This window comes from Bubalus bubalis, chromosome 2 (genome assembly GCF_019923935.1).
Source record: "Bubalus bubalis isolate 160015118507 breed Murrah chromosome 2, NDDB_SH_1, whole genome shotgun sequence".
NCBI classification, from domain to species: domain Eukaryota; kingdom Metazoa; phylum Chordata; class Mammalia; order Artiodactyla; family Bovidae; genus Bubalus; species Bubalus bubalis.
The window spans coordinates 108,905,257-108,932,322 of NC_059158.1; the positions used below are offsets into that span (position 1 = coordinate 108,905,257).

At 36.4% G+C, this 27,066-nt stretch overlaps 1 protein-coding gene across 1 annotated transcript in view; it reads left to right on the forward strand.

Annotated features, from left to right (window-relative positions):
* LRP1B (LDL receptor related protein 1B) overlaps positions 1 to 27,066 on the forward strand; it is a 2,209,913-nt gene that overhangs the window by 2,151,243 nt on the left and 31,604 nt on the right. Inside the window, exons 85-86 of the mRNA XM_025261770.3 lie at positions 6,540 to 6,714; positions 11,635 to 11,739. Of these exons, the coding sequence (XP_025117555.3) occupies positions 6,540 to 6,714; positions 11,635 to 11,739 (280 nt within the window). The remainder of the gene's footprint in view (positions 1 to 6,539; positions 6,715 to 11,634; positions 11,740 to 27,066) is intronic.

Genomic DNA, 27,066 nt, shown 5'->3' on the forward strand with positions numbered 1-27,066 from the left:
CAGATCTCTGAGAGCTAGTGTCCTGTCTTGTATTTCTGGATTTTTCTCACAACTTTCAACATACACTTAGTCACACACATGTCCACAGTAAATAATCAATTACACATCACCACTTCCATTTTATCAACATGGTGTCCAAAATTAGATCAATTACATTGCCCCACATGCTTTTCTTTCCATAAATTCCAGACTGCTGCTGTTAAATACATAAAGGCCAATCTGAGTAGACTCTTATCTTCAACCTTTAATCTTCAACTCTTTCCCTATTTTATCCCCTTGAACAAAATGTCTCTTGTCAGCTGTATTTTCTTTGAACCTTTCTTCTTTTAGTTTATCACACATTTTTTTTTTTTACTTTCTCTCAGTTCCAATCATTATTAAGCTGAACATAAAATTTGAAGGAATAAAAGATGTTTGTTTTTGTAAGCAAAGTATATGTGTGTGTGTGAGTGTGTGAGTGCATGTGTGTCTATGTGTCAGAAACTGGAAGATGATCCCTTTGTGGTACACCTTGTGTTAACCAACTACCAACATTCCCAACTCTTTTATTCTTTGGGAGGAATTAAGTTTTTTATTTAGATTTGTCTACTGATTCATAATCAGTAACATTTCACTTAATCAAAACTGAAATATAAAAAAAAAATGGGGAAGGCTATGAAACTTCTGTAATAAATAATTGGCAGAATTATAAATGAATCATTAATACAAATACTAATATATTTTATTTAAGAAAATGAGTATCTATCTTATAAAAAGATTACTTTCAAAGTGTTTTTAAAGTATTTTTAATGTTTAAAGTGGTTAGCTGTATAAGGTAAGCAATTTCAGTGCTCTGGGATAAAAAAAAAATATATATTGTTTTTCCAGTTACAGCTTAACTTCTCTCTGTTTCTGAGCTTATCAAGAAAGACTCTTTAGAACTAAAATGAACAATTGCATACCATAGGAGCCTTCTCATGTAATATTCTTCTTTATACTTTGTTAAATTTCTGCTGGATTGGGAAGTGCTAAAGAAGTATTCCTTTTAGCAAACAAATAACTGAAGAGATAGAATTTAAATATGAGTGGTGCCAGTGGTAAAGAATCTGCCTGCTAAAGCACAAGACACAAGAGACAGGGGTTTGATCCCTGCATCGGGAAGATCCCCTGGAGGAGGAAATGGCAACACACTCTAGTATTCTTGCCAAGGAAATCCCATGGACAGAGAAACCTTGAAGTCTACAGTCGATGGGGGCACAAAGAGTTGGACATAACTGAGTGACTGAACACCATGTAGTAATTATTTGAGAGTATATAGAGATATGGGCTTCCTAGTTATTGTTATTAGTTCAGCTAATAAAGAATCCACCCACAATGTAGGAGACCCCAGTTTGATTCCTGGGTTGGGAAGATCCCCTGGAGAAGGGATAGACTACCCACTCCAATATTCTTGGGCTTCCCTTGTGGCTCAGCTGGTCAAGAATCCACCTGAAATGAGGAAGACCTGAGTTTGATCCCTGGGTCAGGAAGATCCCCTGGAGAAGGGAATGGCTACCCACTCCAGAATTCTGGCCTGGAGAATTCCATGGGTTGTATAGTCCATGGGGAGGCAAAAAGTTGGACAAAACTGAGTGACTTTCCCTGACTTTCACTTTCAGCGATAGGACACTGATAAAAATACAACATATATTTCTGCAAGTTTTACACAAATGCTTGTAATTCAAAGTGGATTATGACTGAAAAGAGAATGACAAATTATGTACCTTTCCTAAGACCTATTATGCATTCCTATCATGATATTTAGACAATTACCGAGAACATGAACTTTGGTCGAGTCACCCACCCAATTTGGAAATAGAGAGCACCATCAGATGTTTTAAACTTTTTCCTGGGCTTACATATATCCTGTTATGATTAAACTTGAAATAACAGAGTTTTTGAAGGAATTATTTTGACTTCCAACTTACAAGTACCCAGTGCTTGTGTGATAATTTAAATATGACTTGCTGAAGTCTCCTGTCAAGTAAGATCTACTTTCTCCTGTATTCAGAAATCTGGAGTTGGAGTTGAGTAAATAGGGAAGACTTTAAGAGAGAGAGAAAGGAAGGGAGGGAGAAAGAGAGAATGGGAGGGAGGAAGTAAGAAAGAAAGAGAGAGGTTCAAAGAAGGGGAGAACACAAGGAAGAGTGAAAGAGGAAGGAAGAAAGGGAAGAGAATGTACATTCAAAGTGTTGGACCCTACAATGCTAACAGAGGCAGAAAACAATCCAACAGACATGTAATTCAACATCTTCTACATGCTCCACATCTTAAGCCTAATAATGGGAGATAGAAAGCTTTCATAGGAAGATATTAGGAAGCAACTCTGGCCGGGCTAGAATATAGTAAACAAATCTCTGTCCTTAAACTTCAATTTTGCATAGAGTGCTAAACACATAAACTGGGAAAAAATGAAATGTCTTCCATTTGAATATGCATAGAGAAAGGGTTCTGAGTCTAAAATTATTTCTGCCTTTTTTAGAGGGAAAACGTGGCATGGCTTAACAGTATGCAATTTGTAATTATTTAACTGTATACTCTAACACCTGTTTATAATTTTATCTTAAGCAAACATTTTTTTTTTTTACATTCTTTAGGTTACATTTTTAGGCCATGAGGCCATTCAGAGCATTGAATAATGTGCAGCTGACGTGCTTCAAAATATATTAAAAACATTAGAGAATGGAGAGTTTCCTTTAAAACATAAAAAACAAACTATGAATTCCTTTTAAAAATATTATCCTTAAAGAGAAAATCTATTAGCCTAGTTAGCAAACTAACCAGAATTTATAAAATATTCTTATTGTAGCTTATATGCCATTAGATTTAAAAAGAAATCTTTCTGCGGAAGCATAATATACATAGAAATGTTTAAAATCACAAGTATCCAATTCAATAAATTATCTCCAGTGTACACATCAGTGTAAACCAACGTTCAGGTCAAGAATGAGCATTATTATTATCTCAAGTGCTCCCTAGTGTTCTTCATCACTATCCCTTTCTTTATCTTCAAAATAACTCCTTTTTGACACTTAAAACCACGGATTAGTTTTGCCTTTTGAACTTTACATAAATAAAACCATACTACATGTATTTCCTGTCCATTTTTTCCTTATTATTATTTTCATGAGATTCTTGCATGTTGTTGCTTATAACTAATGTTTCATTTTTAATTTTCTATTTCCATATACTCTTCTTATAATGGATATTTAGATTATTTTTTAGCTTTTGCCTATTTCTAAAAAGGTTTCTGTGCATATTGTAGACATGTTTTGTGCACTTGTGCATGCTTTTCTCTTGCATATACAGTATAGCAAGAGTAAAAATGCTAGGTCATAAAGTGTGGGTATGTTCAAATTTGGGGCTTCCCTGGTGGCTCAGCAGTAAAGAATCCACCTGCAATGCAGGGGGTTCAATCCCTGGGTTGGGAAAGATCCCCTGGAGGAGGACATGGCAACTGAGTCAGAGGCAACTGAACACAGCGCCCACACAGCATGTTCAAATTTAATTGTTGTTTAGTTGCTAAGTTGTGTCTGACTCTTTGCGACCCCATGGACTGTAGCCTGCCAGGCTCCTCTGTCCATGGGATTTCCCAGGCAAGAATACTGGAGTGGGTGGCCATTTCCTTCTCCAGGGGATCTGCCCAACCCAGGGATCAAACCTGTGTCTCTTACTTGGCAGGCAGATTCTTGACCACTGAGCCACAAGGGAACCACTAAAATTTAATATAATTGATACATCAATTATTTCCCAAATCAATTGAACCAACTTATATTCCCACTACTATTGCTATGAGAGTTTTTGCCATTCGTCATCAATCTGGTGGAAGTGCAAAGGTATTTCTTTGATGTATTAATTTGTATTTCCATGAATACTAATGAGTTGTGTATATTCGCACATCTTTATGTTCTCAGTCTAAACCAGATTTAATTTATTATCCACAATTACTTTTAATTAGTAAATTGTAGATAAGTTTTTAACTTTGACCTTTAGCACCCTAAAGTGCTAAATACGTGCAAGATAAGTGCAAGCAGACTGTTAGTTGCTACAGTATGGTATAGGGCAATCATCAACCCTTGGGATGTTAACTCAACTTTTCCTAGTTTCTTAGGTCTTCTCAATGAAGTGATTTTAAAAACAACGTGGCTCAAAATTTTAGGTTAAAATTACATTTTAATTAGGGCTCCCAAAATTAGTCAAGAAATAAGCTATTTCAATCAAATCAAATCTATTTACAACTTAGACAATGTAGTCCCTTTGCTACTCAGTAAAATTATTTTCAGATTTCTTACATTTTCTAGTTCCCAAATTCTGTTTACTCATTTGATCTGATGGGTTTCACCCGGGCCTCAAATCTGATCTAGAATTTGGAATTCAGGAGTGGTAGTGGATGAAAGGAAAATAACCTGGAATCTGCATTTGCAAGTCAGTCACCTACATGATTCTGATGAATTATCCATTGTGGAAAAAAACCTCATAATATGAAGATCTTGGAAAGATACATCAGCTGTTTTCTATATCCCATCAGAAAAAATGAACCAGGACCAATGGATGAAATTAAAGCAATTAGAGACAATTTAAAAGAGTTCTCTGTCAATAAGTTGTATCTAGCAGACTGACTAAGGAAAATTGCTCTTTAGAGATTTCTGTATAGTAGATGGTATTAGATAATTATATAGGCTACTGTCAATACATTCTTCACAAATATTAAAAAAAACAAACAGAATTTGTGTTGTGTACATTATCTACCTGCCAAGCCTAGAACAACTACAAATAGACATCATAATGGACAGACATTAACATTGACTTAATTTTTAGATCTTTAAGTCTCTCACCCTTTGAAAGTGCTTCTTTTCTTAAACATAGCCAAGACCCTTAGTAATAAACTTAAGCTTTGAATCTCAATGAGGGTACTTGGCATAATGCAACAGCAAGCATAAGAATGCTTGAAATAAATTTCCATAAATATGAAGCAAGCCTGTCAATAAATTTAATTTCTGTCTGATTTAATAAAAGGCCAGATAAATATACAAGCATAAAAGTTATAAATTATGTTTTAACTTTTTTTACCCACAACAATCATCTTATAGCAGATTAAAGTTTATAAACTGTGATTTTTACCTCATCTAACCACACTTAATATTGCTTCACAATTAGATAACTATAAGGAAATTGCAGCTTCAAATACTAGGTCTGCGATCAATTCAGTAAGTTCTTCTGCTTAAGATTACTTGTATTAATACTATAAATTTCAATATTGTGAATGTGGCAAATTAAAAAATAATGATGTGTCAATATACATATAGACTTGTTTGTTTTCCAGAAGACTGAGGCAAAATGTCTAATTGCAAAGTCAATGTGGTTCTTATTAAATGGTCTTTTTTTTTTATTACTGGTGTTCAAGAGGTATGGAAATATTTGAAGAAGTCTTCCTTTGTAGTTGAGAAAATTGTCTGACGTGCTCAGTAGGAAACATTTTACAAAGCAAAGGGTTCAGACTGCATGGAGGTTTTCCCTCTGACTGATGAGACGCCAGGTTCTCACCTGGGAGGAAGAAATGGCCTAGACTTCTGTTGTCACTTTCTACCCATGATGAATCTGTTAGTCTTCCAGTCCACGTTTCTACTGGGGCTCCACAAGAGGCACAACTTCTATCTGCTTACCTGCTCAGGTGTTTGGAAATACTGGCTGTTTTGGCTCATGTGGTGGTGGTGGTGGTTTAGTCTCTAAGTCGTGTCTGACTTTTGCTGACCCCATGGACTGTAGCCACCAGGCTCCTCTGTCCCTGGGATTCTCCAGGCAAGAATACTGGAGTGGGTTGTCATCCTCCTCCAGGGGATCTTCCTTACCCTGGTATTGAATCTGGGTCTCCTGGCTCATGTAGAGAGAGGCTTCTTTCCACTCCACCAAAGGCTATCAAAGGAGTAAGAGTCCCATACTTACTCTGTTCTTCAGATGAAAAGAGATGTAAGGAGGAACAAAGATAGATGACATCTAAAGAAATCTTGAGGATTTATGTTCATTCCAGAATAACAGAAATATTGCTTCTTAGAAGGAAAGTTGAGGAAACTTGAGAACTTAAATTTTAAAATTCAGGACTAATAAAGTTTGTCAGTTAGTATTATATCAATATAACTAATATTATATCTATTATATCAATACAACTTATATCAATATAGTATATCAATATAACTTTAGCAAGATGAAATGATGGCAAACTCAGGCAAAAAGAGGAACCAATGGTATTCTTAAAGAAATCTGGTTACATGCAATTACAAGTTGCTCTTGTAAATTAATCCACTTATCCATTGACCATTTTAAAATATTAAGTAAAATGGTAACATTTATTGTGACTCAAGAAAAAATATCTTGTAGGATTTCCATGGTGGTCCAGACTCTATGCTTCCCGTGCAAGGAATGTGGGTTCAACCTGATTGTAGAAATTCCACAGTGTGGGGAAAAAAAATAAAGAAAAATACTTTGTAACACAATTTTATTTCTATACTGTTCATTCTTTCTAGATGTGTGTCATCACTACTGTGTGAATTCTGAATCCTGTACCATTGGAGATGATGGAAGTGTGGAATGTGTCTGTCCAATACGCTATGAAGGATCAAAATGTGAAATTGACAAATGTATAAGGTGCCATGGGGGACATTGCATTATAAATAAAGACAGTGAAGATATATCTTGCAAGTAAGTAGAGAGCTAACTTAATTTATAAAAGCATTTGAACCCAAAAGGACATAACATTCTGGCAAAAAATGAGAACATTATAAATTATTGTTTTTTAATTAATTTTTTAATTGGAGGATAATTGCTGTACAGAATTTTGCTGTTCTCCATCAAACATAAACATGAATCAGAAATTCAATATGGCAAGTGTTCCATTATCTCTTTCTTTTTTTTTTTCCTACAAAGAGAGTTCAATTCATTTTGATTAAACCAAAATTTATTCAAAAGGTGTTAACATACTTCTGGGAAACATGAACACTTATCATGAAATAATATGGTCAGATCATTCCCTGTATAGAATATTCCTAATAGTAAGCAAGCACAAGTGAAATGCAACATACCTTCAAAAAGCTTATGTAATACTTCCAAATTAGAATAGCTCGGACTTTTGTCTCATCATTATTATCAGCAATGAGTATTTGCCTTTCTGATTTTACAAAGTGATCCTCTGGGAAAGGAACAAAAGATCTGTTGAATGGAAACAAAATTTAATCTTTTTATCTGACTTGGAAAATTATAGTCGAAAATAAGTAGAAGGAATGATGCTTCCTAGGAAGCCACTACAATTAAGACATCCAATTACATTTTTGTTACACTGTCTTTTGCTCTGTGGCTTTGAGATTAAGTGAATGGAAGACAGAACTTTGCAGCTAATGAGTGGCATTCAGTTTCTGTCATGAAACAGATTTATGCCACAGAGGTTAGAGATCAATTCTCACTCTGAACTTCTTTTCACAACCTTTTAAAAGAAGGGCTTATAAATGATTGGGCTCTATCATTTGCCCTCTGTGTGTGTGTTAGTCACTCAGTCATGTCCGCTTCTTTTTGACCCCATGGACTGTAGCCCACCAGGCTCCTCTATACATGGGATTCTCCAGGCAAGAATACTGCAGTGGGTTGCCATTTCCTTCTCCAATCATTTGCCCTAGGACTATAATAAATGAGAATATGTGATAGAAAAGCACACCTTAAAACGGTCATGCCACAGCTTCCACCAAGACGGCCTCTGCCAGGGTGCCAGCCCTGAGTTATGTTACTCTGCCAAACAAGGTCCAATAAAATTTTATTACAGACATCATCATTTTTTTCTTTTTTATTTACTCTCATTTTAGAGTTAATCTATGTATGATTTGTTATCATTATAAATGACATTTACTCAAGCCCTCAAATTGGGTCATTTGAAAGTACATTATTTTTCAACTAAAGTCATTGAAAAATATGACTAATTATAATACATGCCTTTGATAAGTACATAAAGGTAAAATACATTTTTATTTAAACTATCAAAATCATGTTTGCTCATTAAATTCATCAGTTTTTTGTGATGAAACTTGAGCATGGCAGAACTTGATTTCAGTTAGTGAGCATACATCTTTCTTTATGTCCAGTGTACCATGTCAGAAATGCCCTGTAGAATCTTCTTTACAACCCCATTTCATTCACCCAGGAAATTGTGGACTATCGTGTAAGAGAGGCTGAGAGGCATAGTTTCCAACCCAGTTTATCTTGGAGAAGCACTTGCAGAGACACATACTGTTTCCATCACACAGGTCAGTTCCATGTGAGGAAGGAAGGGTTGGATTCTTAGGACCCTCACTGTTGCCTACTGTACAGACAATATTGGCTTAACCAACCTAGAAACACTGGAACCCATAACCTGAATATACTTTTGAGGTTCCACATTACAGTTCCTGACTTAAATATCTTTTTGGAAAACTATTTGTAAGAATGGATAAATAACAGTTGCTAGCAGTGAGTAGATAGTGAAAGTTTAAAAATAGGAGTATATTATTTGATTTACCAGATAGGCTATAATAACATATGAACATGACAATGCAAACACGACTCCTTGTGTATCTTGAAACGTTAGATAAGTTTGTTTTTATTTCTATGATACTTTTCATGCTAGCATTAAATAAAGCTTATAGCAATGTTGGTATTTCTATTTCATGGGTAAAGAACTGATACTAAAAGTCACAACTGAGTTAAACTTTTTATTTAAATGAGAAAAATTCAAGCTGCATGTGTATTTGTGATTCCAAATACTAATGTGTTCCTAATGCCAAGCCTACAAGCTGTCAACTACAGTAGAAAATAGCTGCTGCTGCTGCTAAGTCGCTTCAGTCGTGTCTGACTCTGTGCGACCCCATAGACGGCAGCCCACCAGGCTACTCCGTTCATGGGATTCTCCAGGCAAGAACACTGGAGTGGGTTGCCAGTTCCTTCTCCAATGAATGAAAGTGGAAAGTGAAAGTGAAGTCGCTCAGTCGTGTCCGACTCTTAGAGACCCCATGGACTGCAGCCTAACAGGCTCCTCCATCCATGGGATTTTCCGGGCAACAGTACTGGAGTGGGGTGCCATTGCCTTCTCTGGTAGAAAATAGATACTCTTTCAAATATAATATGTATAATCTTTAAAACAGAATTAATTGTATATTTTTTTCTCTTCCTTAATAAATACTGATGAAGAAATGCTTGATCATAATTTTGAATAACCTAAATTATACCACTCTAATGTCAAATTGTTATGAGAATTCTTTCTGATTAATGGACAACTGCTAATTACAAATTGTGCATGCACGGGTGCATGCGTGTAACATTCTAAGAAATTAAATTATAATGAAAACTGCATTAAAACATAAGCTGTACTATTTGATGCCCTACAATGATTTGGATAACTTATATTTCACATTTGAATTATCTACAAAATTCTGTCTTAAGTTTAGGATTCAAAGGAAACCCTCAGAAGGAGAACAGGGAAACATCTTTCACAATTCTTGGAAGCAGAACTAATACAATATTGTAAAGTTTAAAAATAAAATAAAATTAAAAAAAAATAAATGCAATCAATAAACAGAATATTTTCTCTTTTAAATGATGATGTTTGGTGCATAGTTATCTTTTTGTGGAAAATTCTTTAATGTATAATGAGCTAAATTTTCTCTTTGATGTTGTCCCTTTGATTGAACATGAAACTATAACTTTCTGTTCTTTGATTTTCAAGGAGGCTGGGCATGGAGAGCAAGGAAAAGTCTCCCAGCTCCATTTAACATATCAGACACCAATGCCATTAAATATGTACTTGCCTCACTTTGCTTCCATATTCAAATGCCTGTATAAATCATAAAGAATGTGATACTCTTTGTTAAATCTTTGAAACTTTAACCATTGCCTTCTTCCCCACATTTGTTTCCACTTTCACATATCTCCACTTCCCATCTAGAACAAAATTGACTTACTGCTTCTGTTCATCTTGAAAAGAACTGTGATATTTAAATCCATGTTCTTTAAAAAAAAATATTTAAATCAAATTCCTGGGAAAGTATAAGCAGTTCAGTACATTTCCAGCAACCCTACCACCTACACTAGGTCAAATAAATATGCAAATAATAAATAAACTGTAAGATAGTCAATCAATTATTGTAAATATCTAACCTATCATTGGGCTTCCCTGGTAGCTCAGCTGGTAAAGAATTGGCCTGCAATGCAAGAGACCCTCGTTCGATTCCTTGGGTCGGAAAGGTCTCCTGGAGAAGGGGTAGGCTACCCACTCCAGTGTTCTTGGGCTTGTCTTGTGGCTCAGACAATAAAGAATCTGCCTGCAATGCAGGAGACCTGGGTTTGATCCCTGGGTTGGGAAGATCCCTGGAAGAGGGCATGGCAACCCTCTCCAGTATTCTTGCCTAGATAATCCCCATGAACAGAGGAGACTGGTGTGCTACAGTCCACGGGGTCGCAAAGAATAGAACATGACTGAGCAACTAAGCACTCAACCCATCACTGGGCATTACCCTTTGATAGATGTGCTGCAGTAGGTATTTGTCATGAAGAGAAACAAAGTGATCAGTCAATGATATTTCAGCCTAATTTCTTTATTGAGGTTATGTCCAGATTTATTGTGATACCATTGATTACTTCATAGCAATTAGTGCTAACATCGTCTCATAACCAGAGTATTGACATGATCTGTTAGCCAAGGCTGTTACTTCCATATTTCTCATGGAAGAGATTTCCTCAATAATTTGGAATGTCAGTGCACTTTACTCTGTTCCCCCAACAATTTTCAATGTCCAATCTAATAGTATTTATTTAAAAATGCAACATGACAAGTGAGAAATTTCTGTACTTTTTCTATTGTTATACTTTTTCTTTCCCATGTAGCAGTAGGCACAGTTTTTTATTCTTATCTCAGACAGGCAATGTACTGTAAATTAGAATCATTTCCAAAATGTTTCCAAGAAAGCCTACCTCATTACTTTGTTGCCATATTGCATATTGTTCCTATAATGTTACTGTTTATTTTTGCAATGAATTGTTACCTTTTTTCCTTTAGCATAAAAAGAGTTTGACATTAATTACAGTACATATTCAGGGATAAACCGTAGTATAAAGTGACTACAGGATAGTTCTATACATTCAGGCACAATGTGGAGTCTGAAACTCATAATAGTTCTTTGGACCAGACTTTTCAGTTTAGAAGGGATAGCTGAAGCATTTGCTTCCAGAGTATTTGATAATGTGGTTTATAAATAACAAAAAAGTCACCAAATTCAAGTAGTATGAAAAGGAAATAAGATACTGATATCTCCCTAAAGTGTAAATGACAGATCCTAGAGTATATTTTTCACACCTGTATCTAACTATAATATGTTTTATAGTAAACAAATGGGTTGAAAATTTGAAAATTACCAAAAGAAAAATTTTATGTCATCATTCTGTTAAAAAAAATCTTCGCCTCCAGCAAGTCTTTCTGTAAACCTTTTAGCCAGCTGCTTCATTACTCTTCTATGATGAATATCCTCATCTATTGAGAATTTGTGTGAGCTTTCAACAATAATCATGCCAATAACAATGAGGGTTTTTTTTTCTCTGTTGCTGCAGCTGCACTAATGGAAAGATTGCCTCTAGCTGCCAGCTATGTGATGGTTACTGTTACAATGGTGGCACGTGCCAGCTGGACCCAGAGACAAATGTACCTGTGTGTTTGTGAGTATTTTATAACACTGTGGGCATTTTATGATATGACTTTAGATGTGCATGGAATCTCTGCTCTATTGTTCTCCATTCTTGGGGTAACATTTTAAATGAATGTTTCATGGACATCTCTGATCAAGTATTGTTCCTCATTGGTTCATGTACTACAGAACTTTCCCCTTCATTAATTTGCTATTGATTTCATAAGGAAGAGATCATTCACTCCTTAGCATCATACCTATTTCAAAGATTCAGAGATCTTTGAACTTGGAAATGCCTGTAAAAATGCTTCTAATTTAATTGACCTTATTTAGATATGTGAAACCCAGACATAATCATATTTATAAATGCTTTGGTACTTAGGGCCACTCTTTTCCAAGTACATAAGGTGTCTTTTCAAAAGTATAGTATTATTTGATATTCGTGTCAGATTTAGAGTGTTGTATTATGTAAACCTATTAAGCCCTTGTCTCTTTTGAAATATATTACATTGAATCTGGGTTTCTAAATCTTTGGAAAATATTGTAGATTCTCTACTCCTGAGAAAATCTGGAACTTAACATTTTTTCTTTCAAACACTTGATTATCCAGAGTGGAAAACTTGAAATAAGACTATTCAGCTTATGTGACTTCTATTTTGAATTTATCACTGCTTAACCAGAAGGATGATGCCCACATAGGATTCACGTCTGCATTCTGTTCCCCTTACTGTCAGAGTAGACTGTGATGAGTGTGTATGAGAAAGAAGTGAGCATACCTAAGAAAAACTGTGTTAATATGTTACTATTAATATCTCTGTATGAAATAAATTTGAAATATATTTGGAAAAAAAAGTCAGACACTTGATTTAGCTGTATTTTACTGAAATTCTGCAGATGCTCTGTGGGGTTTAAAAGTCAGCGCTGTGACCAGAAAGAGAACCCCTGTGATCACTACTGTCAGAATGAGGGGATTTGCACTTTAACTGCGTTTAATGAGCCAAGATGCAAGTAGGTTTAACCTTCCATTTACCGCTAAGCTTTGTGTGACATCATTTCAGGCCACAGTCCGTTGGTTTAAATCATGAACATCCACATGCATTTCACAGTGTATACTTAATCTTGGGGTTCATCTGTGTCATACATACTTAACCTTTGCTTTGCTCATGTATGCACCATGGTCAGCTAGTGTCTAGAAAAATAATGGAGGGAATGAAAATACTTGTGGAACTGTCTCATAAAAATATATTTGCTAGAATAGTGGCTTTTAATTAGACAAAGACAGAGCAGGTGTTTCTAGACTCTATTACTATACTAGATGCTATATTTTGAAAAGTGGCTTTTATTTAGTAACTTTTTATTTCAAGTACAGATGACTTACATTGTTTTGGTTCTTAACAAATACATTCATTTCCTCTGAGAAATTTCAGGGACCGCATTTTGGGTAACTATGAACCTTTATAACAATGCAAGTTATTTTTGCATCTTGCATTGAGTTTTAGAGATGAACCATATCTGACATCCTCCTTAATATCCCATGTAAACAGAAGTCCTGATTGGCAACCCCCAATAACAGCATATGGCAGTGTCTCAGAGGAGAAAGCAATGGCAACCCACTCTAGTACTCTTGCCTGGAAAATCCCATGGGTGGAGGAGCCTGGTAGGCTGCAGACCATGGGGTCATGAAGAGTCGGACACAACTGATTGACTTCACTTTCATGCATTGCAGAAGGAAATGGCAACCCACTCCAGAGTTCTTACCTGGAGAATCCCAGGGACGGGGGAGCTTGGTGGGCTGCCATCTATGGGGTCGCACAGAGTCGGACACGACTGAAGTGACTTAGCAGCAGCAGCAGCAGAGTACTTAGTGGTAGTTTTAAGGCACAATGGTATTAAAATTCAGATGTTTCATTTTCAAAACTCTATAATTTTTTTCATAGTCATCTATTTTGTTATTCAAGTAAATGTCCTTTTTTACACAATATTCGAAAAAAATGGTAAATTATTAAAATAATCATATAGGAAAATATTTTTTCTTTTTCTGGAAGATATTTGAATGTGTTAAACAAATATTCATTCCTACATAAAATGCAATCAGAAATATCCCTTTAAATATTAGTCTATATAAACCTCCATGAAAAAAATTGATTCACTTTTTCATTCATACTCAGGTTTAGTGCCTTGTGCAACTGAAGACAGAGAGGAGATACCTTTTCAGTATTACCTCTGTCCTGCCTCCACCTAAGTTCCTCCAGTTATTCAGCAAATGTTGATAAGACCCTGAAAGTGTGCTAAATCTTAGACAAATGAAAGTGAATGAAATTTATCCTGAACATCAAACAGCCCACTAATTGGTGGTTTAGAAATTCATAAGAAACTAATTAACCTATGATAGTGTAGGTGAGAACAGAGGAAAAAAAAAAGAAGGCAGTGGAGTTTTAACAGGGCAAGTGATTTGTTTAGAATGGGAGATAGGAATACATGGAAGGCTTTACAGAGAGGGCAACCTCCTGTTGTCCACGTAGTTCAGGTAGTTGAGAGAGGCTGGGAAAAACATCCTGAAAATAAAAATTAACATAAACAGAGACAAGGATGTGAGACTTAGTGGCCACTCTAGGGAACTATGAGTGGATTAATACAGCTAGAATGAAAGGTAACTGTAGAAATGGGGAGGGGATGAGGAGATAAAGCAGAAACATAAATTGTGCTTAGTTGCTAAGTCCTGTCTGACTCTGTGGTCTGTAGACTGACTTTTGCGACCCTGTGGACTATAGCCGCCAGTCTCCTCTGTCCTCGAGATTTTCCAGGCAAGAATGTTGGAGTGGGGTGCCATTTCCTACTCCAGGGGATCCTCCTGACCCAGGAATCGAACCTGTATCTCCTTTGTCTCCTGCATCGACAGATGGATTCTTTACCACTAGTGCCATTGGAACCTGATTTATGCCAAAGTTAGAGGATTCCATAGGATGCTGAAAAGAGTGTGCAGCCAAAGTGATCTGAGGCAGAGCTGAGGAGTTTGCTGTTAAATGCACGATACTGGATGCTTGGGGCTAGTGCACTGGGACGACCCAGAGGGATGGTATGCGGAGGGAGGAGGGTTCAGGATGGGGAACACATGTATACCTGTGGTGGATTCATTTTGATATTTGGCAAAACTAATACAATATTGTAAAGTTTAAAAATAAAATAAAATTAAAAAAAAAAGTGGCTTAGTGGCATGTGGAAGAAAGCCCTGGAGTTCAGCTGCAGGGATCCCACACCAAAAGGTTGGTGGTGGGGGGCAACATTTCAGGTGAAAAATGGTGGATCCGTGGATACTTCAGATTTAGTAAATCCAAGGAGATCCTTGGCCAAACATTGGTCTATGTACTTATAATACTTCATTTTAAGGACCCAGGCAATACCTGCCCTGGGGCCCAGTCTTTGCATGTCTTGTCCCTTTCTCACAATTCTCAGGCAAAGTGTACATGACCTTTCAGCAGCCCTGCTCCATCAGCAGGTCTCAGGAAATTACCTATCTAGTGAATGCCTTGTATCAACACCAGAGTAAATACCTCTTGTGGGCAAAATAGCCCATTTTAACATTCTCCTTCACTTTTCACTCTTACTATGTATCATCAGAGACACTGGACCTTTTAAGATATAATCAGCTTCTGATAAACTCAGCCAGGAAATATATGTTAATTGGAGAGGTTACACATTTGTGTATCTTCATTTTTATCTGCTTTGGACTTAATTGAAATTTTGTCTGTGTTGTGATTTTCTACACCTTAAAATTTATTTTGATGGTACAAGTAATGCTTACTGAATTCCTCAAACTACTTAAGCCATGAAAAGAAGCATAGAAGAGATGATATTCTGTTATTCATTCATTAATCCATTCAACAAATATGTATTGATAACCTATGATGAGTGAGACCCTGTGTAAAATTAGAAGAATTAATAACAGCTAAAACTGGATTAGTAAACACCTCATTGGTTCTAAAGTCCATGCCCTGGTTAAAACTCTTATTCTGTACTGCTTTCTTTGTGCTGATTAACTCCAATAAGGTTTTTATTTTTGAAGAACATGAAATTCATTTTGGGTAGATGAATGGATTTTCAAAAGTTAAAATACCATTTGACAATTGTTATAAAAGAAATATGACTGAAGGTTTGTGGAAAAACAGCTGAACAGAGATCAGTTAATAATGACTAGTGGGAGAGAGAACGGCTTAACAGATGAAGTGATATTTTAACAGTATTTTGAAAAAATGTTTAGTAATTTTATGGGGGGAAATGGCTGAAAACCTTTCTTGAAAGAGGAATAGCACAGTCAGAGACTAGGTCTGCAAATAAAAAGTGAATTTTGTTGAAATTAGAACACAGCTGAAATGGCAACCCACTCCAGTGTTCTTGCCTGGAGAATCCCAGGGACGGGGGAGCCTGGTGGGCTGCCGTCTCTGGGGTCGCACAGAGTCGGACACGACTGAAGCGACTTAGCAGCAGCATATGGTATAATGGGTAGGGGGAGAATACTAATGAGATGTTTGTGGGCCAGATTGTGAGGTATATTTTATGCATGATATAAGAGTGGGTTTATAGAAAGAAGACTGGAGGATTAAGGATGGAATTCTAGGAGACATCAGTGTTTTATTCTGTGTTATGGAAGAATCAACAAATGTAAATAAGAAATAGAATGTGGAGAGAGCTTGTCAAAGAGTAGGTACCTCCAAGTCAAAGGAACGGAGGGTGTCCAAGAATATCAACTCTAGACACTTCAAAGAGGATAAGAATTCTATGTGATTTATTGAATTTTGCAAGTAGATGGTCATTATGAGAGATGTTTTGCAAGTGCTATTTGGTTGAAAACAGACTATAAACAGGAAAGTGAAAGAAAGAGAATAGAAAAAAATGTAGATTCCTTTCTGAATCCTTGACTGTGTATTAAATGAACAAAAAACATGGTAATTTCAAGGGGAAGTAGGATCTAGGGGAAAATATTTTTATGACAAAGAAAATGTAACTATTCAAGAAGATCATTCTTTCACTATTTATTAAAGCCTATTGTTAAGGAACTATGAAGGATAGATGATTCAGATTTTATATTCATTTTTCCTAGAGGTGAAATTTGTAGAATATGGAAAATTTCCTAGTTACACTGAAGTATTTGTAATTCATTTAGTACTAAAATATAAATAAATAAAAATAAATTTAGTATAAAGTGTCTGTGCTCATATAAAAATTCTCCGTCTAAGACAATATTAAGGCCTCCAGACATCTTTCTAGTGGTTGAGTCTCCTCATAAGGGGAAATTTTTGGAAGCACAGATTTTAGCTTCAGATTTCAATTGGTAGTGGTCATATATCTTTAATGAAAAGCCACTATGCATTATTTCACTTAAAAGCCTTTACAGGAAACAGAAATTGCTTAAAGAGGTAAGATGGTAGTTTTATTGGTGCTACATTATTATTATTATTATTTGCAGAAGGAAAGCTTTTAATTGTACAGAAGTTATACTTTTCTGGAAAATCTATAAAGCATTCAGATCTATGAGGTTGACAGTTTTTTATACATAGAAATTTTATTACCTTATCTTTCAATTTAAGAAATAGATTTGTTCTTTGAAAGCCTTCACTTTTGTCTCTTAATGGCTATTTTCACTTATTACTATGTGTGAAGAAAAAGAAAACCCCAAAGAAAAGCCTAGGAAAAAAATGAAAATCTAATGCTTTTTTTAAGGTTTATTTGGAGAGACTGTTGACATTAATTAAAGTAGATATATTGAGCAATGTTAAAGTCAAATTAAAAAAAAATGAATAGGTATTATTTTGAAAGCAATGTATTGTTAAACAAATTTTGCTGTGAGATGCAGAAATTATTAATTCTGTGAACTCAATAGCAAGTTAACTATGTCTTCCTTCTTCTAAAATTTCTCCCTAGGATCAGACTTTTATTTATATTGACTTGAAGTTATTTTTAAAGCATAGACCAGCCGCCACAGGACTATTTCCCAGAAACACCCACAGCACATTTCACCCTCTAGTAGCCACCCTGCCTCTATCACTGCAGACACAGGTGCATGTAACAACCTTGCCACACAGCCATGGGACCATTCCAACCTAAATGTCTTTGCTTACATAGCTCACACAAATGTCTCTCATGCCTTTTTCCACTTCAATCTTCTCACCTCATTTATCTCAAGTTAAGATTACCCTTTGTATATGAATAGTAAATATTAGTTGACTTAGACATAACTGAGTTTTTTTAAGAGAAAAAATAAATATTCAGGGTTTACCAGAAAAAATGAAGTAATAGATATATATCATACATTACATATATTATATATTGATGTATATGTACATGGAGAGGGAGACATTTATTATAGGATTGACTAATCCAGTTATGGAGGCCAAGAATCCCAGGATCTACTGTCTATAAGCTAGAGAACAGGGAACTCTGGTGGTATAAATAAGTCCAAATCTGAAGGCCTAAGAACCTGGGAATTGATAGTATACATCCAGTCCAAGTCCAAAGAACCAAAAATCAGGAGCATGGATATGCAAGGGCAGGAGATGATGGATGTCCCAGCTCAAACAGAAAAAGCAAACTTCCCCTTCTTCTGCCTTTTTGTTCTATTCAGACCCTCCAGCGGGGTCACAATTAAATGTTTGTGTTTAATTTTTCTCTGTGATTTTATAATCTATTTCCTGATACTTTAATGTACCAGAGTATATCAGGGCATATATGTAGCTTACTACTACTACTACTACTAAGTCACTTCAGTCGTGTCTGACTCTGTGCGACCCCAGAGATGGCAGCCCACCAGGCTCCCTGCCCCTGGGATTCTCCAGGCAAGAACACTGGAGTGGGTTGCCATTTCCTTCTCCAATGCATGAAACTGAAAAGTGAAAGTGAAGTCGCTCAGTCATGTCCGACTCTTAGCGACCCCATGGACTGCAGCCTACCATGCTCCTCTGTCCATGGGATTTTCCAGGCAAGAGTACTGGAGTGGGGTGCCATTGCCTTCTCCAATATGTAGCTTACTGGTGCCTAACTTTTCCATCTATTTCTTATTATGAACACCTAGTTTACGAGAGCCACAGTCTGTAAGAACCAGAGTCCCAAGTGTCCATCCCTTGATTTCTCCCCATCTTGCCTTTTTAAATAACAAAAATCCTGGCGATCTTTTTTTGCTATATTAATTCATCAGCAAATTTGTATTAAACACTTACTATATCCCAGAACTGGACATGAAACAACAAACTGGTTCCAAATAGGAAAAGGAGTATGTCAAGGCTGTATATTGTCACCCTGCTTATTTAACTTATATGCAGAGTACATCATGAGAAACGCTGGGCTGGAAGAAGCTCAAGCTGGAATCAAGATTGTCGGGAGAAATATCAATAACCTCAGATATGCAGATGACACCACTCTTATGGCAGAAAGTGAAGAGGAACTAAAAAGCCTCTTGATGAAAGTGAAAGAGGAGAGTGAAAAAGTTGGCTTAAAGCTCAACATTCAGAAAACAAAGGTCATGGCATCTGGTACCATCACTTCATGGGAAATAGATGGGGAAACAGTGGAAACAGTGTCAGACTTTATTTTGGGGGGCTCCAAAATCACTGCAGATGGTGATTGCAGCCATGAAATTAAAAGACACTTATTCCTTGGAAGGAAACTTATGACCAACCTAGATAGCATATTAAAAAGCAGATACATTCCTTTGCCAACAAAGGTCCGTCTAGTCAAGGCTATGGTTTTTCCAGTAGTCATGTATGGATGTGAGAGTTGGACTGTGAAGAAGGCTGAGTGCCGAAGAATTGATGCTTTTGAACTGTGGTGTTGGAGAAGACTCTTGAGAGTCCCTTGGACTGCAAGGAGATACAACCAGTCCATTCTGAAGGAGATCAGCCCTGGGATTTCTTTGGAAGGAATGATGCTGAAGCTGAAACTCCAGTACTTTGGCCACCTCATGCCAAGAGTTGACTCATTGGAAAAGACTCTGATGCTGGGAGGGATTGGGGGCAAGAGGAGAAGGGAAAGACAGAGGATGAGATGGCTGGATGGTATCACTGACTCGATGGACGTGAGTCTCAGTGAACTCCGGGAGTTGGTGATGGACAGGGAGGCCTGGCATGCTGGATTCATGGGGTCGCAAAGAATCGGACATGACTGAGGAACTGAACTGAACTGAACTGAACTGATATCTCAGAAAACAACCTAGGCACTGAAGGTTATATCAGTGAACAAAACAGACTAAAATATTTGACTAGTGAAGCTGAAAGATGAATGACTACTGTTATTGGTGGAACTTGGGAAATATTTACTTTCTAAAAATAAGTTTCTGTGTAATTCACATTCTTTTTCAAAAGAATAAGAAAAAGCCAAGTTTAAAATCATTTTTGTCAGCCAAAAAGGGAGAACCAAAAACGTCTAACTTTCATATTACACTGCCTTTGAAGTCATATCAATTCAGGTGCACACTGTTTTGAAAATAATGGTATGGCAGAATTTCAAGACATTTCTCATAAAATATGTTATTGCTTTTTGCCCATAGGAGGACCAATTCTCCATGTGGTTAAAAACAATTTAACACTGTTAGTTTTTATGTTTTACTTCTTCATTTCAAGCAGAAGCTAAAAATAACCTGCTATGAGCCTGAGCATTTTCCCCAGTCTATTACTTATTTCCCTTTGTTTCTGTTTGTTTGTTTTGGTTTGGTGAGATTTATTTGGGCATCATTTCTCTCTCTCTTTTTTTTTTTCTTGAGAAACATAGTTTTCCATGCAATTATCTCCGTTCTCTGATCATTTGCATGTGTGTGGTTACATTTTTCATAATATGATAGTCCATATTTTATGGTTAGAATTGAATTGACTTCTCATCTTTCTTTAGTCTTTGGACATGGAACATATTTCTTTGAAACTGACTTGGGAACTGCTTGTTCTACTCCCTGCCCCTCTAAATGTATATGTCTGTTTCTCTCTGGCAGATTGTAAATTTTTTCAAGTAAGAAGTTGTATTTGAAGCTACATAGCTAGCATGCATTCTGTGTGTAATATGTGTTAACTAATGTTGCTAAAACATACTGTCCTAGAGCCTGTGTTGTATTACGAGATCTGACAGCGTATGACATGAGCAACTTCCTGTCATCACTGTAATACCACATCTTACTTCCTTGATACATTTTCAAAAACTGCAAGAGTCAGAAAAAAAGAGTGATTCATCATGATTTTTGGTTCTCCTTTTCATCTTTATGATATCTTCTAAAACTATTATACCACTCCTTATTATAACACTGTTTCCTGAGTGTTCTGGAACTGAGGTTAAATATCTCTCTACAAAAGAAACCAAATAGGCTTAATTTACCTATCTTAACTTATTAGAACTTAATTATACTCATTTTTGTTCTCTCTTCTCCTTGCTTTTTGTTTATTGTTTTTACTCTGGTTTTTTCTGTCAAAAAAGAAAGAAAGAAAAAAAAGAAAAGAATGAAAGAGACGAAAGTAAGGTATAGCCCCTGCCCTTCAAGGACTCTAATCTATTTGAGCAAAGAGATGAGGCAGGAAAGAATATGGTGGGGACTCTGGGGATGTGAGTGGTGTAAGATAAGTGGTGCTTCTGGAGAAGTGTTGGACAATGATGTTATACACGGAAATAGTTCTGAGGCACGTAGGCTGTCTAGCTAAAATTTGAAATGTATTCATAAGCAGTAGGGGAACACTAATAACATTTGACATAGAAATTTTCTCAATCATGTGAGTATTTTCAAAAGGTTATGATAACACAGTTGTTGTTATTCTGTTGCTCAGTTGTATGCAACTCTGTGTGACCCCATGGATTGCAGCAAGCCAGGCCTCCCTGTCCTGCATTATCTCCTGGAGTTTGCTCAAACTCATGTCCGTTGAGATGATGATGCCATCCAACCATTTCATTTTCCTTCTTCTCCTCCTGATGTCAGGTGATGACATGGTACTCTGCTAGAATAAGAAGCAATGCATTTAAAAACCAGATTTTAAAATGAATCCCAATTTGCAAAGGATAGGAAGACAATTATTTAATTAAAAACATGACATTTTAGAAGTGATTTGTTGGTAAACAGGGCACAAAAAAGCCAAGAAATAGAAGACCTTGTACCTCAAGATTGCAGTTTGTTTTGTTGGTTTCACTTTTCTTCTCTTTGGCTCATTTGTATCTTAATATGGAAATACTGATCCTATACTTACTACAGTTATTTTAAGGATTAAAAATGTAATACCAATTAAAAAAACAGAATATTGTTTTCAACACAGTACTTTTTAAAAAAATAGAATCGTAAAACTGCTGAAACAGATCATATAATATGATCAGATCTTGGCATTATTTGGACTTGTGGGACTTTGGAGGCAAAAAATAAAGTGTGAGGCTCTTAAAAAGTGCTCATTATTAAAAATAAGCAAAACATGGCATAAATAAATAATTAGAAGTGCTGTGATAGTAATAGCAATAGTGACTAAAAAGGAAACTACATAAATAAAGTCCAGCTCGAGTCCCCTGAGGGACAAGAGAGAAGGATAGGGCAGCAGGTCCACCCTTGAACACCTCAGAAAATACACAGGAACTAGCTTTCAAAACATTTTCAAAATAGATTTTAAAAACGCAGAAGGATGCAAAATGAATATACAAGTACCGAAGGAAATTCATTAAGAGAATGATCTGAAAATTAGGCCTTTTGTCATTTTTTTTTTTGGTTTTGTGATTGTTCCATCTAATTATTTGCTTAAAAGTTTCACATTGTTTTCTAGGTCCTTAGGGTGAGAAATACATAAGGAAATGTACAGGTCCTAGAGAAACCTTTGTTGGAGTTTAAGGGAAGGAGATAATGATTTCTATTTCTGTCACACATTTTTAAAAGGTAGGAATCATTCTTCTACATTACAACAACTAAATAAGGTCCTGGTTTCTCAAACTGTTGGCTTTGCTGAAAGGAGAGGACAGGGTTTAGCCTTCTCTAGCTCTGCTGTCCGACTAGGCAACACCCCTCCTTGTGGACGAGCGACCCAGTGGCCTCATAGAGAATATTTGAGATGAGCCCAAGGAAGTTGTCAGAAGTGATTTCAAACAGATCACAACTTTTCAGCAGGGCTTTTGAGCAATTCAGATTTAGCAGCCTGTGCTGTCCACATTTCAACAGTTAGGTCACCACCTCACGTCCCTTATTTGTTTTCTGCCCCTTGGCATATTGCCAAAGCTCAAAATGTGAAATGTGCATGTCTTTTGGAAGAGTAAAGGCCAAGAAAATCTATCACATCAATATCTATCCTTTATTATTCCAGGTAACAAGTTATAGCTTGTTCTAGTTTTTGCCATGCTAAGTCATGTCATGGGGGAAGAAAAAAAATGCAGATACCATGTTTTTCTATAAAAATTCAAAGTCCAGTTTGTGCTTTGAGAGTACAGGTGGCATTGCCTAACAGAAAACAATCATTACATATTATATATTGGACAACTATTGTTATGAAGCCTTGATGTAGTCACATTATTCTCCCTTGATTCCGGAACATGTTCTTGACCTTTAATATAATCATTCAGTTCAGTTCAGTCGCTCAGTCATGTCCCACTCTTTGTGGCCCCGTGAATCCAGCATGCCAGGCTTGCCTGTCCATCACCAGCTCCCGGAGTTCACTCAAACTCATGTCCATCGAGTTGGTGATGCCATCCAGCCATCTCATCCTCTGTCGTCCCCTTCTCCTCCTGCCCCCAGTCCCTCCAGCATCAGAGTCTTTTCCAATGAGTCAACTCTTCACATGAGGTGGCCAAAATACTGGAGTTTCAGCTTTTGTATCATTCCTTCCAAAGAACACCCAGGGCTGATCTCCTTTACAATGGACTGGTTGGATCTCCTTGCAGTCCAGGGGAAACTCAAGAGTCTTCTCCAACAACACAGTTCAAAAGCATCAATTCTTCGGCGCTTAGCTTTCTTCACAGTCCAACTCTCACATCCATACATGACCACTGGAAAAACCATAGCCTTGACTAAAAGGACCTTTGTTGGCAAAGCAAAATCTCTGCTTTTCAAAATGCTATCTAGATTGGTCATAACTTTACTTCCAAGGAGTAAGCATCTTTTAATTTCATGGCTGTAATCACCATCTGCAGAATTTTGGAGCCCAAAAAAATAAAGTCTGACACTGTTTTCACTCTTTCCCCATCTATTTTCCATGAAGTGATGGGACCAGATGCCATGATCTTAGCTTTCTGAATGTTGCGCTTTAAGCCAACTTTTTCACTCTCCTCTTTCACTTTCATCAAGAGGCTTTTTAGTTCCTCTTCATTTTCTGTCATAAGGGTGGTGTCGTCTGCATATCTGAAGTTATTGATATTTCTCCCGGCAATCTTGATTCGTTTCAAACAAGCTTGTGTTTCCTCCAGTCCAGCATTTCTCATGATGTACTCTGTATATAAGTTAAATAAACAGTGTGACAATATACAACCTTGGTGTACTCCTTTTCCTATTTGGAACCAGTCTGTTGTTCCATGTCCAATTCTACCTTTTGCTTCCTGACCTGCATATAGGTTTGTCAAGAGGCAAGTCAGGTGGTCTGGTATTCCCATCTCTTTCAGAATTTTCTCAGTTTATTGTGACCACACAGTCAAAGGCTTTGGCATAGTCAATAAAACAGAAATAGATGTTTCTCTGGAACTCTCTTGCTTTTTCTATGATCCAGCAGATGTTGGCAATTTGATTTTTGGTTCCTCTGCCTTTTCTAAAACCAGCTTGAACATTTGAAGTTCACGGTTCACCTTTGCTGAAGCCTGGCTTGGAGAATTTTGAGCATTATTTTACTAACATGTGAGATGAGTGCAATTGTGTGATAGTTTGAGCATTTTTTGGCATTCCTTTCTTTGGGATTGAAACGAAAACTGACCTTTTCCAGTCCTGTGACCACTGCTGAATTTTCCAAATTTGCTGGCATATTGAGTGCAGCACTTTCACAGCATCATCTTTCAGGTCTTGAAATAGCTCAACTGGTATTCCATCACCTCCACTAGCTTTGTTCGTAGTGATGCTTCCTAAGGCCCACTTGACTTCACATTCCAGGATGTCTGGCTCTAGGTGAGTAATCACACCATTGTGATGATCTGGGTTGTGAAGCTCTTTTTTGTACAGTTCTTCTGTGTATTCTTACCACCTTTTCTTAATATCTTCTGCTTCTGTTAGGTCCCTACCATTTCTGTCCTTTATTGAGCCCATCTTTGCATGAAATGTTCCCTTGGTATCTCTAATTTTCTTGAAGAGATCTCTAGTCTTTCCCATTCTGTTGTTTCCTCTATTTCTTTGCATTGATTGCTGAGGAAGGCTTTCTTATCTCTCCTTGCTATTCTTTGGAACTCTGCATTCAGATGCTTATATCTTTCCTTTTGTTCTTTGCTTTTCGCTTCTCTTCTTTTCACAGCTATTTGTAAGGCCTCCTCAGACATCCATTTTGCTTTTTTGCATTTCTTTTCCATGGGGATGGTCTTGATCCCTGTCTCCTGTACAGTGTCATGAACCTCCATCCATAGTTCATCAGGCACTCTATCTATCAGATCTAGGCCCTTAAATCTATTTCTCACTTCCACTGTATAATCATAAGGGATTTGATTTAGGTCATACCTGAATGGTCTAGTGGTTTTCCCTACTTTCTTCAATTTAAATCTGAATTTGGCAATAAGGAGTTCATGATCTGAGCCACAGTCAGCTCCCGGTCTTCTTTTTGCTGACTGTATAGAGCTTCTCCACCTTTGGCTGGAAAGAATATAATCAGTCTGATTTCAGTGTTGACCATCTGGTAATGTCCATGTGTAGAGTCTTCTCTTGTGTTGTTGGAAGAGGGTGTTTGCTATGACCAGTGCGTTCTCTTGGCAAAACTCTATTCATTACATCAGATTAACCAAAGAAGCCAAATACAGTATAACTCCATAGTACTTTAATTGGTGTGGTTGTTACCTCTTTAACAATCCAAATTATTTCTCTCTGTCTTATTAGACTTCATTTCCCCAGATTTTACTGCTATGAAAAAGCAAAAATTTCAGATGCTTTTAACAGTCAAAGTTTATTTCCTGCTCAAGTTCCACCCAGCATGCATGCATGCTGTTGCTTCAGTCATGTCTGACTCTTTGTGATCTTATGAAACTGTAGCCCACCAGGCTCCATGGGATTCTTCAGGCAAAAATACTGGAGTGTGTTGCCATGTCCTTCTCCAGGGGATCTTCCCAACCCAGGGATTAAACCCACGTCTCTTACATCTACCTGCACTGGCAGGCAGGTTCTTTACCACTAGCTCCACTTCGGAAGCCATGGAACAAGTGAAAAAAAAACAATTAATAAACCTCCAACCTAGGACTTAATAATTCCAAACTAACCCTATACAATTTCAAGAAAATGATTAGATGAATATAGATTAACCAGCAACATTGATTAAAGAAAAAAAAATGAAAAATTTGTTATATTATCATCAGTTAAGAAAATATTTTCTGCTTTTTCATACTGGAAGACCAGCAGAAGAAAACCACTTTGTTAAAAGTATATAGAAATTTTAGCCTCACACTTTTTCCTTTGGATAGAAAAACAAAAATTATATTTATACTGATGTGTCATATATAATTTTTAAATTTAGTATTCATAATATTATTTATCATTTGAATTAAATTATCTTAGATAATGTGTAAATTTTATCTACATTGTATCATTTAATTTTTCAGGAAACCAGATTTTTTTTTACTTTTATGATATTCAAATTGTCTTGCAAAAAGAAAAACTAAAAGAATGAAAGAAAAAAGGAGAGAAAAAATGGAACAAAGGAAAGAGGGAAGAAGAAAAAAAATTGAGGTAGTAAAAGGAAAACATACGATATAAAAATAAAACATAAAATAAGAAAGGAGGTGGATTTAAATGGAAAACAAAGTTGAAGCATTAGAGGCTAGATGTGTGGGAAATGTGCAACAAAAGTGGCAGTATTACTCTCCCCTTTTTTATAAACTAACAAACTGAAGTGGGTGAATTACTAGAAGATATATCCTTTGTGAGGAGGGTAGATTAGATTACAACACAGTTCTGTCTAATTCCCAAACTCACACATGTCATTTGTGCCACACCATGCCAGCACTTTTAGACAATTATTTAAATGAATCAATTAAATTAAATTACATTTAATTACATATTTGTTCAATTTTTATGGAAGGTTTCCATGTCAATTTGCCCATTTAGAATTTTTGTCATGGGGAGAAAATCAATATTTCTTAGTTGGCTGCATCTTGGGACAAGAATAGAAGTGTCACACAATTTACAAATTGAATAAGTAAAAATTTTACATGCCCAAGCTGCTAAAATGTGATAATGTAATTTTATAAAAGGAAA